The sequence below is a fragment of the Festucalex cinctus genome, chromosome 10, assembly GCF_051991245.1.
Source record: "Festucalex cinctus isolate MCC-2025b chromosome 10, RoL_Fcin_1.0, whole genome shotgun sequence".
Lineage (NCBI taxonomy): Eukaryota > Metazoa > Chordata > Actinopteri > Syngnathiformes > Syngnathidae > Festucalex > Festucalex cinctus.
Genome location: NC_135420.1, coordinates 17,007,325 through 17,023,282, shown reverse-complemented (window position 1 = coordinate 17,023,282; position 15,958 = coordinate 17,007,325). Strand labels below are relative to the sequence as shown.

Sequence of the window (15,958 nt, the reverse complement as noted above, 5' to 3'; positions counted from 1 at the left end):
CTTGTCAATACAACAACAAATAAAGAACAAAAAATATACAAACATTCTGACACTCCAGTTCAATTTTGCATAAAAAATGAAAGTATTACAAATTTCTATAACCCTGAAATAAAAAAAAAACCGAAAAGAAAAAAGGAGAAACTTCCATTAAACAAATTAGATAATAATTTCAAAATCTTTTGACCTTTCTCATTATTTACAAATTTAAGAGACTCTATGTAATGATTAATATCAACCAAAAGTACTTTAAAGCATGGCTTAAATTTGAAAAATTTAGCTTTGTGAATGTGAAATTTCCCCAATAAAATAAAAAGACCAACAATATTACAAATATCTGTATCTTTGAATGTAAACCAAGTAATAACACTTTTCCTTTCAATCTTTATATTGTGACCAGTTTTTTGAAAAATAAATTTCTTGCACTTGCTCATTTGAGTTAAACAAATCCTTGAAATATATAATACCCCTATCCACCCAATGGTGCAAATATAAAGACTTGTTTCTCTTAATAACATTTGTGTTGTTCCATATAATAGCTCTTCATCTGTGTGCCGGCAGGAAACACGCGCAGAACGGCATCGCCAAGGAGAAGAAGCATCTATGAGCGGATCTGCGGCGCCCCCACCTGGCAGGAGGCCGCGAGAGCAGAGAAACGCCGCCGCCCCTCAAACACAAACGCGCGCACAAAACATGTTCAAGTATTCCATGTTGTTTTGATTCAAGCACTGTGAATGTGAAGGACCGTCGGGGTTGCCAGGTGTCATGTTTTTTTTGTTTTTTGTTTTTTTAAATTTTGTTTTGTTTTTTGTTTTGTCCTCAATAATCCAATCCTTCGCCTGTTGATTTCCGCCGTGGCCTCCCGCCTTCGTTAGCGACGTTAGCGTGTGTGAGTAGATCCGGTTTGTTATTTTTACAACATTTCACCTCAGTTTAACTTGTTAGCCCCCCCCCCCCATCTGTTTGTGTGCGTGTGTGCTGCACTGACATGAAAGCCAGCAAGCTGACTGCTGCTTTAATGACGGCAACTATGCCGGAAGTGATTGACTTGGGTTTTGGAATCGTTACAAAAAAATGTGTAAAAGGACCTCGCAGAAGAACTGTAAAGGATCAGAATCTATATCGTTTCAAAACAAACGTAAAAAAAAAAATATGCATACACATTCATGATCGAACGCATGACATTTGAATTATTTTGAACAAAATGTAAACTGGTTTCTTATGGACGCATGCGATTTGCACACAATACGAAATAAGGAAAAAAAAGTGTTTCGATACGTCCGACTTCGTCGATCAATTTCGGGCTCTTGTTTTGAAAACTCAGCATGCTTGTGGTGCTGGAGCGGGGCGCGCACTTTTTTTTGTTGCCTGTTTACCTTCATCATTCCCTCACGAAAAATTCGCCGTTTATTCGGCTTTCAGGTGATATTTCCGGATGAACCTGAACGTTGATATGCGAATTTAATTTAATTTTAGAGAAAAGCAAATAAATTACCTGTAAAGGTTCTTAAGCATTTTAGGTTCAACCCCAAATTTCACCGAAATCCGAATATCCCAAAAAGTTGTGTGAGTTAGCGTGTCATTGTTTTAGTTCAGGGTTAATGTTTATTTGTATTGGAACTGCTGCTGTTTAATTTCTTTTATTTCCTCTGAGCACACTGTTATTTTATTTTATTCTATTGTATTATTGTGTTGTGTTGGACCGTCTGATTTAATCAGATTCAAGAGGGACCACAGTGTACTTGTTCTTCCGCACGGACACGCAGTCGGAGCATGACGTCATCATTTAATTTTTCGTCACACGCGTGTCTGTCAAATGTCACAACGTGATATCGCGTCATGACTTTTTTTTTTTTGGTCTGCTGCAAGATGTGAGATTACAGTTAAAAGCTGCACATAGACACACACTGTGCATATGCTAGCATGTGCAAGTGGATAGAGAAAGTGGACACCATTGGTAAAAATATATATATATTTACACACATGTTCTCTCTTTTTTTGGGGGGTAAAAAAAAACAAAAAAAACATTCTAAAGTGTTGACTTCCTCTATCCACTGTCTCGACACCACAGTGTCACCTCATCCTTTTCTCAAGTTGAAGCAACTGTCACCTTTGTCATTCTGTGGCTGACACGTTGTCAGCATCTCAGGCTGCTGTGTTGGAAATCAGTGAGACATCTTGTGGCAGTATTATTAGCTTACACAGGTTTTTCATTTCTTTTGGTTTTGTGCATGTAATTACTCAACTAGTTTAGTAAAACACAGTTAATGCCTCCTTTGAGGAATTGGCCCAGGAAGTGACGTACCTACTTGAATTGACGAAAACAAGAGGAGTATATTTTTCTTTTTTGGGGGTAGGGGCGGGGTCACATATAATAGTAGTCACCGTCTATCAAGTTATGTGAAAGACAACGTGAAACTACAAAAAGTGGTTGTAGATGTCCTTTTTGAATGGAGTCGAAGATCTCTTAAATCTACATTTAGTTATATGTGGCACCTAAAATGGCGGGCGGGATGAAAAAGTGAATGCATTTGGTACCCGAGCATCGGTGATTTATCTTTTGTGAGACTCCAACTGATTACAATGAAAACTTTGACTGTGCCAAAATGTCCACTTGTAATGTGGAATTGTGAGTCGGGAAGGCTGCATGACAGGCTCAAAGCCCTACAAAGTCTTGTTTTACTACTACTACTAATAATAATAATAATAATAATAATTGCACTGTTATTAGCGTTTTTTGATAGTTAGATCAATACAAGAAAAGGATTGGTGAATTGGTATTTTTAAGACATTTTTGACGTTGGGATGAGCGTTGAATTCAAATCTTCTTCTTTTTTTTTTTGGACAATTGATAACCGGTCCTGTGAAATGTAATTGCCCACAATGCAAACACTTGAATATACAGATGTCTTTTTGGTTTATGCCCTAAAATAAAAGTTGTCAAAAAGAAAAACAAAATCAAAATGTGTGAATAATTTTGTCATTTTGTAAAGATCATTATTGGGATGGACTAATGAGCAATAAATTGTGATCAGAGTTTGCCAGTAGTTTAGAGAACATCTTAAAATCCTAATTTGATCTAATTTATGCTTGAAACCGTAATTTGGAAAAAGATTAATCAGCAAAAGAAAAGAAAAAAAACTAAAGTTATTTCAGGTTTTTTTAATCACTTTTTTTTTTTTTTTTTGTAAATTCAGTTTCCACCATTGTTCAATAAATTAACTGTCATGAAAGTGTGGCTTTTGATTTGGAGAAGAAGAACAAGACATGCAGTAACACACACACACACACACACACACAAAAAAAAAACAATCCAAAACTTCACCGGCATATCACAGTTTCAAAAATTTGATCGTATTCTTAAGCTTTTACATTTCACCAAAGTCACCGGTGCACTTTTAAGACTAAAGCTCCCACCCCACTGTGTGTGGTTGTGGCCACTTTACACAATGTGTGAACTTACAGGTTAGCCACAATCAGCAAAAGGTCATGGTAACGCACAGTGATAACAACAAAAAAAGTAATTCAAGTTGCAGATGCACTCTTACACACAAAGATGTGATTAGACAAGAAAACGGACTTGTGGCTTTTACCTTTTGCTGTGTTCAAACAGGACACTGGGAAGGTCAGAATATGACAACACATGAAGTCACATAACAAAAATTAGAATCACTTTTTAGCTCTACCATATCTTTTTTTAAGGGGGCAAACTGGAGTGGATCTCTTGATTTAACATGAAAGGTTATCTACATACTATTTCACATTAACTATTGGTTAAAAAAGTTGGGGTTGTGTTTTGAAGTAATCTTATTTCAATCATTAACATTTACCTTGTACTGGTCTTCAATGTGTTGGATTTTGACCCATATGGCCACATACTAGTAATGAGGTGGACAACTTAAAAACATCCAACCTATTGAAGGCAGTCTCACTCAAAAGATTGCTTGTTATATTTTAAAGAGGTTCCGAACAATAATAATTAAAAAAAAAAGAACATAAAGAAACCATTAAGACGTCTAGACACTCGTCCCTCCAGCTGCCAGTGACATCAGTGCGTTGGTGAAGACGAACGTGGAGTTGGGGTGGGAGGGGTGTCAAACTACTTCTGACAGCATGCAGAATTCAAGTTGGCAGCAAGGACAGGAAGTGACATCATAGGCATGTAGCAGAGGCTGATGGGAATGACTGGGGGCGGCTTGAGAAAGCACCCTGAGAGTGTCGAAAAAAAAAAACGGGAAAGAGTTTGTGGGGTGTCACTGTTGACTTTAGTGAGCCTTCACTTTGGGTTGGGTGACTCTCCGCGCCACGCTGTATAACACGCCAAAGTTCTGTTAGAGAGAGAACATTTTAAAAAATGTACAATTTTTATTTATTTTTTTTTATATCAGTCGCTTATTTTAGGGATTTCAACATGACTTACTTGGATGGCGAGATACATGGCGCCCAAGTAGGCAGCGATGCAGACGGCCAGCAGCAGGTCAAAGATGGCGGGCTTGACTCTAGTGTCATTATTGGACAATATTGTTAAAAATACATGAAACAATACAATATGATTCAAATGTGTCTATTGCGCTTGATTTAAATCTTTTTTTTTTTTTTTTTTTTTTTTTAGTTGGTTTGGTGTTCGATCACACAACCCCAGTGAGAAGATAATCAATCACCTGTAAGCGTTCATGGTCTGCTTGAGCTGATCGTAGAAGACAAACTCTGGATCCCTGCGAGACACACAAATGCAAAGATGACAATTGTTGAAATAAAGTTGCTGGAAGCAACACACATCAAAATTATAAAACGATAATATCTTTTACCTTTTGAAAAAAATAATAATGACGATTTTCAGGGTATTACAATGTATGGAATAAGAAATGGCATCTTAAAAGAAAAATATTAGTAAGGGCAGCCATTTTGTACGGAAGCGTATTGCATTTACTTAAAAAAAGTATATAGATTTTTTGGGGAACTTTGTTTTTTTGAGTATTGTTTTATTTTTTTCTGTCATTAAAAAAAAAAAAAAAAAAAAAAAAAAACACAGGAAAACAATTATTCAGAAAAACAGGAGGAAAAAAACTGAAAAAAATTACTCCGAAAAACAGAAGTTGGTGCTCTGTTTTTCGGAGTAATTTTTTTTTTTTTTGTACCTCTGAACTCCAAGTAACATGTTGCAGACCACTGACCTCTATATACTTTATGACTGGATAGCTGATAGCTATCAAGAAAAAGTAAATATGCCAAAAAACAGAAGTCGGTGCTCTGTTTTTTGAAGAAAAATTATTATTATTATTATTATTTTTCTACTGTTTTTCCTGAATTCTTTCCCCGTTTCTAAAATTGTTTCCCCGTTTTGTTTTGTTTTTAGAACAGAAAAACAGAAAAAGATATTAAAAAAACAAGAAAAGAAAAATCCCTCAAAAAAAAAACAAAGCTCCACAAAAAAAATTGTCATTGTTTTTCATTCAAGTGAATGCAATATGTTTCTGTCATTTTGCCACTTGCTAGCAACTTGAAAATGACATCACAGTTGCTCAGGTAATGACCACTTATGCAAAATGACCGCACACTTATGCTGCATTTGAGGATGGTCAGAAGTTGGATATGTCCGAATTGGTTTTTCCCAGTTCCGACTTGAAAGCGTTCGAGGCGAAAGTAAACAACCAAAATAGCAAAAAGTGATAAATTGTTTTTAATTTTGGTCCTCAAAATTCATTTTGACTTCCAGCAAACTTCTCTTCTCGCAATTTTGCTTCATTTATTTTTTCATTTTTTTTTCATAAGCATTCCAAACAGTTCAGTAGTTCACCGTATAAATTTCATGCCGTGAGATAGCGGCATACTGTCACGTACGTTGTGTAGTCACGTGGAGTTATGTCAATTATTTATGAATGAAGCTAGCTAGTACACTTTACAACCGGAGAGATTTCTGAGTTCAAGGGTTGCGTTCCCGTACACACTTTGAACTTGGAAAAGTCTGACTTCCGACCATCCTCGAATGCAGCATAAGATGGTGGATTTTCCTGCTTAATTCATATTCCACAAATGCAACATTAATAATCAGAATGCCGTGTTTTGGCTAGTGGGCGGCTGCATAATATTTATCATCTGTAAAGACTGACATAACTTCTGCTTTAAGTCAACCAATTGACTCCCAATTTGTGTTAGGGTCAATATTTCAAGGTCATATGGTATTTATCAATGTTTACCGCTTGTCGGCTTTGACGTAATGTTTCTTGACGTCCTTGAGGTAGCGTCCCAGGTGGTACTCCAAGGTGGACACCACGCTGCTGTCCTTGTCCACCAGCTGGGCGGCCCGCGGCTGCGCGGTCAGCCAGTCCACCATGGCGGACAGGTGCTCCTCTTGTACCTGCTGGACGGAATAAACACATCACATACAGCCGCAACCCCAAGAAATGAACTCCAATTTTCACGGAGGTAAAAGTAGGACTCACCATTTGCTCAGTGAAGATGTGCAAGTCGCTGGGGGCTCCCTGAGAGGACACAAGAACACACCGGTGACTTGCACGTCGGCATTTAAGGTTTCACTTTCAATACATGAAAGGAAGTGACTCTCCAAGTGAAATACTGTGGCGATTTAGCTCAGTGGTTAAAGATGCTACATGTGCATCAGGTTGCTTTGTGTAGCGGTTGACGGCTTCTTTCTTTGGTGGTGGTCCTTATGCATGCCAGATCCGTCGCACCAGCATCTACTGAAACTCAACAGAAGTACCCTCTCCCTCCCACAGCCCCTTGAATCAGTTGGTGCTGGTGTCTGTGGTTCTCACTTTGCTTTATCTATCCTTCCCTCCTTCCTCTCTTTAGTTTTTCCTCTGGTCACTTGAGATCTTAATTTATTAGAAGTATGAGGTTTCTGGGGTTGGCATAAGACTCTGGTTTTGTAACCACGCAGGAGGGGTCTTGTTGGTGCTGGACTTCACTTTGATGGATTGGATGTACTGGCTTCTATTGATCTCACTCTGCCTTATCGATCCTTCCCTCCTTCCTCTCTTTAGTTTTTCCTCTGGGCTCTTGAGATCTCGCTAAATTTGCTGGAATTTAGAGGCTTCCGGGATTGGCGTAAGACTTTGATTTTGTAACCATGGGGAAGGCAGGAAGTGTTTGGTCGGTGCTGGATGTCACTTTGATTTACCTTTCTTTTCTCTTTATTTCTTTTTTTTTCTGACCTTTTCTCTGGTCTCCTGACCATTTAAATCTCACGACTCTGGCAAGATTCTGAAGTACCTGGTTAAGGCGAAGGGTAATGGGATATTTCTAAGGTTTTAGGTGAATGAATGAGTATAAATTTATACGTATTTGCACGCACGCACACGCACGCACGCAAACGCACGCAAACGCACACACGCAAACGCACGCAAACATACACACCAAAAAAAAAAAAAAAAAAAAAAAAAAAAAAAAAAAGGTTGCTTTGTGTATTTTGACAGTTCGACATGAAAGGTGTGCTTTCACCATGAGCACGGCCACACCTTTTCTGTGAGGTTGTAGACCACTCGGGCGAGAGCTTCAGCCACCACCTTCGTGTTCCTCCTCAGCTTCTCAATGTCTACGTGTGGCCTGGAACACGCAACACACATACAGTAAGACCATGTACACGATTTGATAGGGAAAAAATGGAGACGTGAGCAAATGTTCAGAGAACGTCAGCTATTTTTTTTTACTTGAGTACTCTAATACTTACTTTTTTTAAGTGGTAGAAGAAGGAGATGCAAAACATAATACACATAATATCACATTTATGAAAGCGTCGCTCATCACTCTTTTTCTTTTTTTTTTACCCCCAAATATTTTTACTTTATTTTTTTTGTACAATATTTAGTAGAAATGTGACTTTACTACTGCATATGTATAGGTCACTGATAGACTATGTGTATAAAAAAAAAATAAAAAAAAATTCAATTAATTATATATATATTTTCATTTATTATGTAAGTTTTTTAGTTTGGGTTTTGGAATTTTTCATTTGAGTTAGTTTTGATGTCATTTTGAGTTTTTTTTGTTTTTTTTTATTTAGTTAGTTTTAATTAGCTTCCAGGGTGGTTTTGTTAATTTTTATGAATTTGAGTTATTTAATAAGTGCTTCGTTTTAGTTAAATTCAGTATTTTTGTATTTTTATTTTTTTTTCATGTGTATTATTTGTATGCAATATTTAAAAAACACCATGGAAGTGACACACTTTCAAACGTCCTTTTATGGGTTAATATCAAAACAAATCTACTTAAAATCATATTTCAAATCATCCCCAAAGGCTCATGCATTAAATTAATTGAATTGCATTAAATTAATTTCCAAACACTAAAACGAAGGATATTTTTGCTTTAATTATAGTTTTGTAAACATAAAATGTAGTTTCAGTTAATTTTCATTTTTTAAAAAGCATTTTCGTGTTTAATTTTATTTTGTTAATGAAATTTTAGTTTTAGTTAACTAAAATAACCATACCATGCATTATATATGTTCTTTTTTCATTTACCGGTACATTCATTTTTTCCATTAAAAGTATGTTTTGTTTTTTACTTTACTTATTACAGTATACATTATTTTCATTTATTATATATGATTTTTCATTTTGGTATGATTTTTTTTAGTTATTATGAATGCTTTTGCCATTCATTCGGTTTTTTTTCCCCATTTACAGTCATTTTTTTTTCACGTTTTTTTTTTTTCTAATTCACTTGTTATACAGCACAGTATATATTTTCTATCTCAACGGGAGCGACGGTACACCACCACTGGAAAGATCTCGTCGAGACAAATCCATGGACGCCTGTATGTCCCCGGTTGGACATAGGGATCAAGAGATACAGCCGGGCAAAGACCAAAAAAAATAAACAAACAAAAAAGCATGTTGTTGGGAAAAAAATGCACGCAGCAGCGAGACCGCGAAAGATGAACCCGAGATAAACGAGGGAACACTGGACTCGATTTTATCAGGCTAAAAAAATAAAATAAATAAATACAAAATTAAAATTCAACAACCTGTAGTAATCTGAATAAAGAATGAAATTATGAAATATTTTTTAAGGAGGAGGGTATACAAATGAATTTTTATCAAATTCAGGATATTAGTCATGTCAATCATGTGTCACCCTGTTAAGGCTAACAGGCCTTGTGCAGTAGTGAACCCACCCAGCAGGGGGCTCTCCCGCTCCGAAGCGAGGGGAGGGGGACACTGACCGCACGTCCATGATGCTGGAGCGCTGAGCCAGGCGGTGCGAGGGCAAGTGCGAGAGCGTGAAGGCCGGCAGCCGGCGGATGCCGAAGCGCTCGTGCTCCCACGCCAGCATGTCGTCGGCCAGGTTGATTTTCTTATGGACCATGGAGAACTTCATGCCCGGGTACTGGCTGGCCGCCACCTGGGGGGAAGAGGCGGGGCACCAAAATATTAGGAACGCCCTCACACTATGATGCCGTGAGCACCGTCTTACCGTCTCCAGCTCTCTGAGCAGGGCATACTGAGGAGTTCCCTCTTTGGGAGGTTTGGACACGTGCAGGTGCAGAGCGTCCCCGTTGCCTAAAGTGTCGAGACACAGGACGAAGGCGACGTTGTCCTGGAGAAGACTCGAGTCTACAAAGAAATAGAAATTAGAGATGGGATTGAAAGGTGATCCCAGATTAGAGACTTGATGGAGGTGTGTGTTGTACCTGTGTGGTCCAGATTGTCTTCTAACCAGCGTTTGGTGCCCTGGTAGTTAAATTTCCCCCCACCAGACACAAAGAACAGCAGGTTGTATCTGAACACACAAGAACACCATCAAAAATACATCAAATTGCCTGTTTGAACAAATCAACTCAGCAGTAGTGACTTTTGAGCATAATATATAAAAAAATGAAAGTATTAAGAAGCAAAACAACTGCAGTTGCTTTTTAAAGTGTTATATAAATAAATTGTGTTGGGTTGAAGCTGCGATGACTCATATCTGAATTGAGCCACTTGAGAGCAAAAAATAATTGTGTCACTTGAACCATGAAGTGGAAATCCAGCCTGAGAGATTGTATTACATGTAAAAATTAACTGCAGTACTCGGGCCAAATATTACCTGCACATTGAGCTCGAATACAAGAGTGGCATAAAATGACACAGTTTGAGATGTATCAGGTATATTTTAATAGGGATTAGGGCTGTGCAATTAATCAAAATTCAATTACAATTTCAATTATTACACTCTACAATTACTAAATCAGCATAATCGTTAAAAAAAGATTAATACTCATTTTTGAGTTGTTCAAATATATACATTTGCATCTGTTTAAAATTTTGTAAAAATACAAAAATACAAAAATAAAAAGAATAAATAAATAAAAACACAATTTTGAAATAACTAATTTAATACATTTTGTTTCGTCCAAAAGGAACTTGCATAATTAGTGTTTCAAAGAATTTTACTTGTCTTATTTTTTTATGTTTAAACATTGATATAAAAAAAATAATAATACATGATCGTCCTGCAGCACTCCAACATCAAGTTTTTGCCAACATAAATAAATAAATATATATTATTATAAATATATATTATTATAAATTCTGTTTGGTCCAAAAGGAACTTACATAATTATAGTGTTGCTATTTTTATTAGTTTGTCTTATGTAAACATTGCCTTGTTTTGTACCAAAAACATTAAATGATCGTCCTGCTGCACAGTGTACAAGCTGCACTCCAACTTCACGATTTAGCCAAAATAAATAAATACATAAATAAATAAATAAAATAAATTCTGTTTGGTCTATAAGGAACTTACATAATTATAGTGTTTCTATTTTTATTAATTGGTCTTAATATTTTTAAATGCTTAAACATTTTATTGTTTTGTATAAAAAAAAAAAAAAATTGCTTGAATAATTGTGATTTCAATTATTGCCAAAATAATTGTATGATTAATTTTTCCATAATTGAGCAGTCCTGCTAAGGATGGTCGATAACCCCCCCCCCCCCCCCCCCCCCCCCACTACTACTCAACTCTCGTCACTTTGTACTGTGCAGGTGTACCTAATAAAGTATCCTGGAGTATATATCTAATGTGCGGCCCTCGGCGTCTTTTCGTATTTTTTTTATTTTAATAAAAACATTTTTTTAATGTGTTTATATTTTTATTTTACTTACTGTTTTTTTCTGTATTTTATTGACCGGTTTTTATTTTTATCGTCGTTTTTTACTAGATTTGTTATTATTTACTAGATTTTATGTGTGTGATAGTGAGCGGATCACAATGTGCAGCACTTTAGAAAGCTTGTTTAAAATGTGCTATAGAAATAAAGTGGATTGGATTGGATAAATTTCATCATCTGCTTGAATGTGAGCTCACCCAGCATGTGTCCTCTTATAGGTGTAGAGTTTCGAGAAGAGACGGGCCAGCTCCAGTAACATGGACACGCCACTTCCATTTGAGTCGGCGCCGTACGACAGCCACTGCACACATAATACAAATTGATGTATTTTTAATATTACAAAATGACATATTTGGAAAATGGTGAGCATACCGGAGCAACTCCAAAAGAGTCGTAATGAGCCACCACCACGATCGTGGGTAGGTCCTCTCCTCCGACACCAGTCAGGCGGCCCTGATAAATAACAGATCGTACTAAGTGGTGACCAATAAGGAGCAAGGTTTTTTTTGTTTTTTTTGTCAGATCAGCCACTCACCTCCAAACTGGTGATGGCCCAATCACTCATGGCTTTGCTCTGAGCACCACTGGTGACCATTTGGAAGCCATTGGCAGTGGCCGTATGCAGCAATACTACAAAACGACGACAACAAGAAAGAGGATTCCTTCACATTTTCATGATCGCGTCTTGTTTCTATCAATGCAAACATGTTCAAGGGCAATGCAGGAAGAAAAGAAAAAAAAAAACCTTGACGGGGGAGTGTTTACCTTCAGCTGCTGACAAGGCTCCCTGGGAGGAGGAGGAGGTCAGGGTTTGAGTGTAAATGGACAGCAGCTCGTCGTCCTCCATGGCAAAGTAGACGGGGACGATGGTCTCTGTGGACAACATCTCCGGCTCCAGCTCCATGAATTGCTTCAAAAATCATCAACACCGTTTTCAGAAGACATGCAAAATCTATTTACACAAAAGTAGCAAAACAAAATGTTGCTTTCAAAGAAGTGAATCTTAATTAGTCACAATTAATGCAACATTCACTGTGATCATTTGGAATGACAGAAGAGAATACACAGCCAATTCTTTGTCAAATGCTTCAGAGTGAGAAAAAAAAAAGATTCTGAGACAGAGCGGTCAGATGGTATTACACAAGCACTGCTGTGAAAAGCTCTTGAGCTCCACCATCAAAAAGCCAACCATGATAAGCTTGTGCTTGAGTTCTTAGCTCCTTTTTCCAACTCAGAAAAGATTACATTTTTCATCTTTAGTTTGTATGCATTGCTCATTCTGTAGAAACATTACTAACATCCAACCTGTGACATGATAGTCCGTTCTGCTGTTTATATACGCCCTATAATAAACAGAACAGCCACCATGTGACACGTGGAGATCGATGTAAAGCTCATGTGATTTATAAGATGAGTTCATTTGACTATTTAGCACAGTAGTAATTGTTTTTAACACTTTTATTAAAGCAATGGCTTGGCAAAAGCCATTTAAAACAAGTTCTCCCATCACAAATGATCTTAGATAGGTTGCTGACATTTTCCAGTATGCAAACCACGACGCCACTATACATTTACATCAAGATAGAGCATGCACAGACCTGATACAAACCTTTCTGGGAGGCTACTACGTAGCTAGCCATGTTTGGCATTATTTGGTTAAAACTAATAATAAAAAGTAAAACACCAGTGTTAAAAGTAATTAAAAATCCATCTGTGTGATACTCTTGCAAATGCTCCACGTTATAACATGGAGACCTGCGGTTTATAAAGCAAAGTGACCAGTATGTACAATACACTGACGGGCCACGGCTACATTAAAAACACCCTCTGTAAATCTAAACCTTATTTGCAAACGTGCCAAAAACTGGGATGTGAAAAGAAAATAGAGAAGTGGAACCAACGGATAACAGTCTAGGGGTGTGAATTGCCTAGTACCTGACGATTCGATTCGTATCACGATTCACAGGTCACCATTCGATTCGATACCGATTAATCCCGATACGAATTTATAAGTCGATTGTTGTGATTTTTTTTCATTCAAATTTAGAAAATACTAATCAGTAAGCTTGTAGAGTGTAAGATTTATATGAAAATGTATTATTTATTTATCTGAAATTTCAGTCTTATAGAGGTTGTAATCTGTTTCATGTTTGAACAGCATTAAAATAAAATATTAAGGCTTAATGTTCCGTTCATATAACATTCTTCCATGCTCAAGGTGTGAATCCTAACCCGAAGTCAGACGTTTTGTTGAATATTTTTCCATTAAAAATGGAAGTTTAAAAATCGATTCACACACACACACCAAAAAAAAAAAAAAAAAAAAGGCAATGACGATAAGACGTTGAATCGGTAAGACTACCGAATGAACGATTCTGAGCTCTTAAAAACAAAACAAAAAAAAAAACGATTTTTTTTTTGGGAATCGATTCGAGAATCGCGCGATGTATTATCGCGATATATCGCCGAATCGATTTTTTTTAACACCCCTAAGTAACACCTATTTTGCAATCTGTTTCAAAATATATACATATATATAAAACATATATAAGTGAGTACCTGCACTATGTCCTGAGGCATAGTGGACATGTTTTGGGGCAGGATGATGACCACGGCCCCCGCCGACTGGCGCAAGGCTTTCTGATACTTGTCATAGGAGAAGTCGGCTAGCCGCATGATGACACATCGGCGACTTAGCACCTCCGCCTCCACAGTACGAGCTTCGGTGTTCAGGATGGCGTTTCGGGTACCTGAGGAATACCACGGACAAGTTTAACTGTTGCAGTCCAGTCTTGGATGAATACAAATCATGCATGATATGTATATGCTCTGAGGTTCAGGGTTCAAATCTCATCTACTGTGTGGAATTCGCATGTTCTTCCATGCTTGTGCGTGTTTTCTCCTGAGTTGTCTGGGTTCCTCCCGCATTGACATGATTGAAGCCTACTGCAAATATCCATCCATCCATCCATCCATTTTCTTGACCGCTTATTCCTCACAAGGGTCGCGGGGGCTGCTGGCGCCTATCTCAGCTGGCTCTGGGCAGTAGGCAGGGGACACCCTGGACTGGTTGCCAACCAATCACAGGGCACACAGAGACGAACAACCATCCACACTCACACGCACACCTAGGGACAATTCGGAGCGCCCAATTAACCTGCCATGCATGTCTTTGGAATGTGGGAGGAGACCGGAGTACCCGGAGAAGACCCACGCGGGCACGGGGAGAACATGCAAACTCCACCCAGGAAGGTCCGAGCCTGGACTCGAACCGGAGACCTCAGAACTGGGAAGCGGACGTGCTAACCACTCGACTACCGTGCCGCCCCCTACTGCAAATAGTCCAATGAAAATGAATTTCTTACGAGTCTGTCCAAGGTCTACCCCACCTCGCGTCCAAAGTCAGCAGAACAGTCCCACAGTTTCATTCATCTATCTTCCATAGTACAGCCTATGAGCCGAGATTCGAACGAACAACCTCGTAACTGTAAGGCAAACGTGCCAAACACTAGCGCACCATGCTGTCAACTCCAAAAAGCAGCTCAATATTGAAGCTTAACCAAATAATTATGTGGATAAAATAGAACTCATGAATACCAAAACGGCAGATTCAAATCAACATTTTTAAACGCTGCTACCAACTAGCCCACTAGCATCGCAAGCTACATTAGCCACTAGCTAACTCATGCGAACCCATTACATGCCGTCATTTTAAAGCTAAAATTATACGAGACATAACCTTAGCTAAAGGCTACCATTTAGCCCCGAGTCGGTGTACTTCTCGTGTCGAAAAAAATATGACATTTCAAGGGTGTAATTGAGCATAAAATGCATTTGGGACTTACCGTAGGGTTGTCCCTGCAGGTCATACTGCTGCATGCGATACACCGTGAACTCATGTGCCGCTTCGGCCGGGAGCGGTGACACCAGGATGAGCACCGCCGGGATAAATACGATGAAGGTGAGGGGAAAAGAAGATTTAAACATGTTATCGAACACTTCGCTCGCCTCCTCGAACATTTTGGCGACTGCAGTCGGATCACAGATAAAAATGAAATGTTGTCGTCCGCGGTCACTGCTTGTTGTCTGACAGCTCCCAGCGTACCCAGTCAGTCAGTCGGACAGTTTTAATCAGGCGCAGGTTGTATAGTATATTTTATGCCCCAATTGAAATAATGTACAGTAGTATAGTATGCTGTAAACATTTCAATATAAATAAAACAAAAGAGAGGATTTATTTCATATTTAAATGTTAAAAAAACAACAACACAATTGCAGCAATGGTCCTTTAGGCATATTGTAGGACAGCCCCAACGGTCCGCGTTGTTGTTACCATACATTAATTTGCCACTTGGAGGCGCTAGTGCACTACAACAAAGACAAATGAAGACAGTACAGTGGTAGTTCTACTAGTTTATTTCGTTCGTCACCAGGCTCGTAATTCAGTTTGTATATCAATTCAATTAGCCCAGTGAAATTAATTGAAATGCCGTTCTAGCCCCCCATGATCTACCCCTCCAAAATAAATAAATTAATTAATCAATTAATATGTGGTGAAAGCCCCCCACCCCCCAACCCCACCCCCAGTTGTATACCTGTATAGCATGATAAAGAATTAAAAAACAAACAAAGAAACAAAAAAACAAGGAAACACATTGACGGTAGTGTAATTACTGTACATTCTGGAATTCTATAAACAAATATTGTGATAGTGTAATTTTATTCAGACAAATATTGTATCTATTACAATGGAACATTCCATTGAGATGGTCGTCTGTTCATAACAAGCAGACTTTTTTTGGGCAGTACTCCTCAACCAGACAACTGAGACAGGCTGTTTAGTAC

At 38.0% G+C, this 15,958-nt stretch overlaps 2 protein-coding genes across 5 annotated transcripts in view; one reads left to right on the top strand and one right to left on the bottom strand.

Annotated features, from left to right (window-relative positions):
- cers1 (ceramide synthase 1) overlaps positions 1-3,285 on the top strand; it is a 47,302-nt gene extending 44,017 nt beyond the window's left edge. The window contains exon 7 of the mRNA XM_077534011.1: positions 559-3,285. Coding sequence (XP_077390137.1) covers positions 559-604 — 46 coding nt within the window. The 3' untranslated portion in view covers positions 605-3,285. The remainder of the gene's footprint in view (positions 1-558) is intronic.
- ncln (nicalin) lies at positions 2,911-15,230 on the bottom strand. 4 transcript variants are annotated; one of them, XM_077534008.1, is made up of 15 exons: positions 14,959-15,230; positions 13,673-13,863; positions 11,879-12,023; positions 11,649-11,743; positions 11,486-11,566; positions 11,311-11,414; positions 9,653-9,741; positions 9,436-9,575; positions 9,137-9,363; positions 7,476-7,563; positions 6,441-6,479; positions 6,195-6,355; positions 4,659-4,712; positions 4,418-4,496; positions 2,911-4,325 (listed from the first exon to the last, which is right to left on the bottom strand). In XM_077534008.1, the coding sequence occupies exons 1-15, from the start codon at positions 15,131-15,133 to the stop codon at positions 4,263-4,265; spliced, it is 1,731 nt and encodes a 576-aa protein (XP_077390134.1). In that variant the 5' UTR covers positions 15,134-15,230; the 3' UTR covers positions 2,911-4,262. The 4 variants fall into 4 exon arrangements, with proteins under 4 accessions (XP_077390134.1, XP_077390136.1, XP_077390133.1 ...); XM_077534010.1 differs by having other exon boundaries at positions 9,185-9,363; XM_077534007.1 differs by having other exon boundaries at positions 2,912-4,325; positions 6,195-6,358.
- Positions 15,231-15,958: the final 728 nt, after the last annotated feature.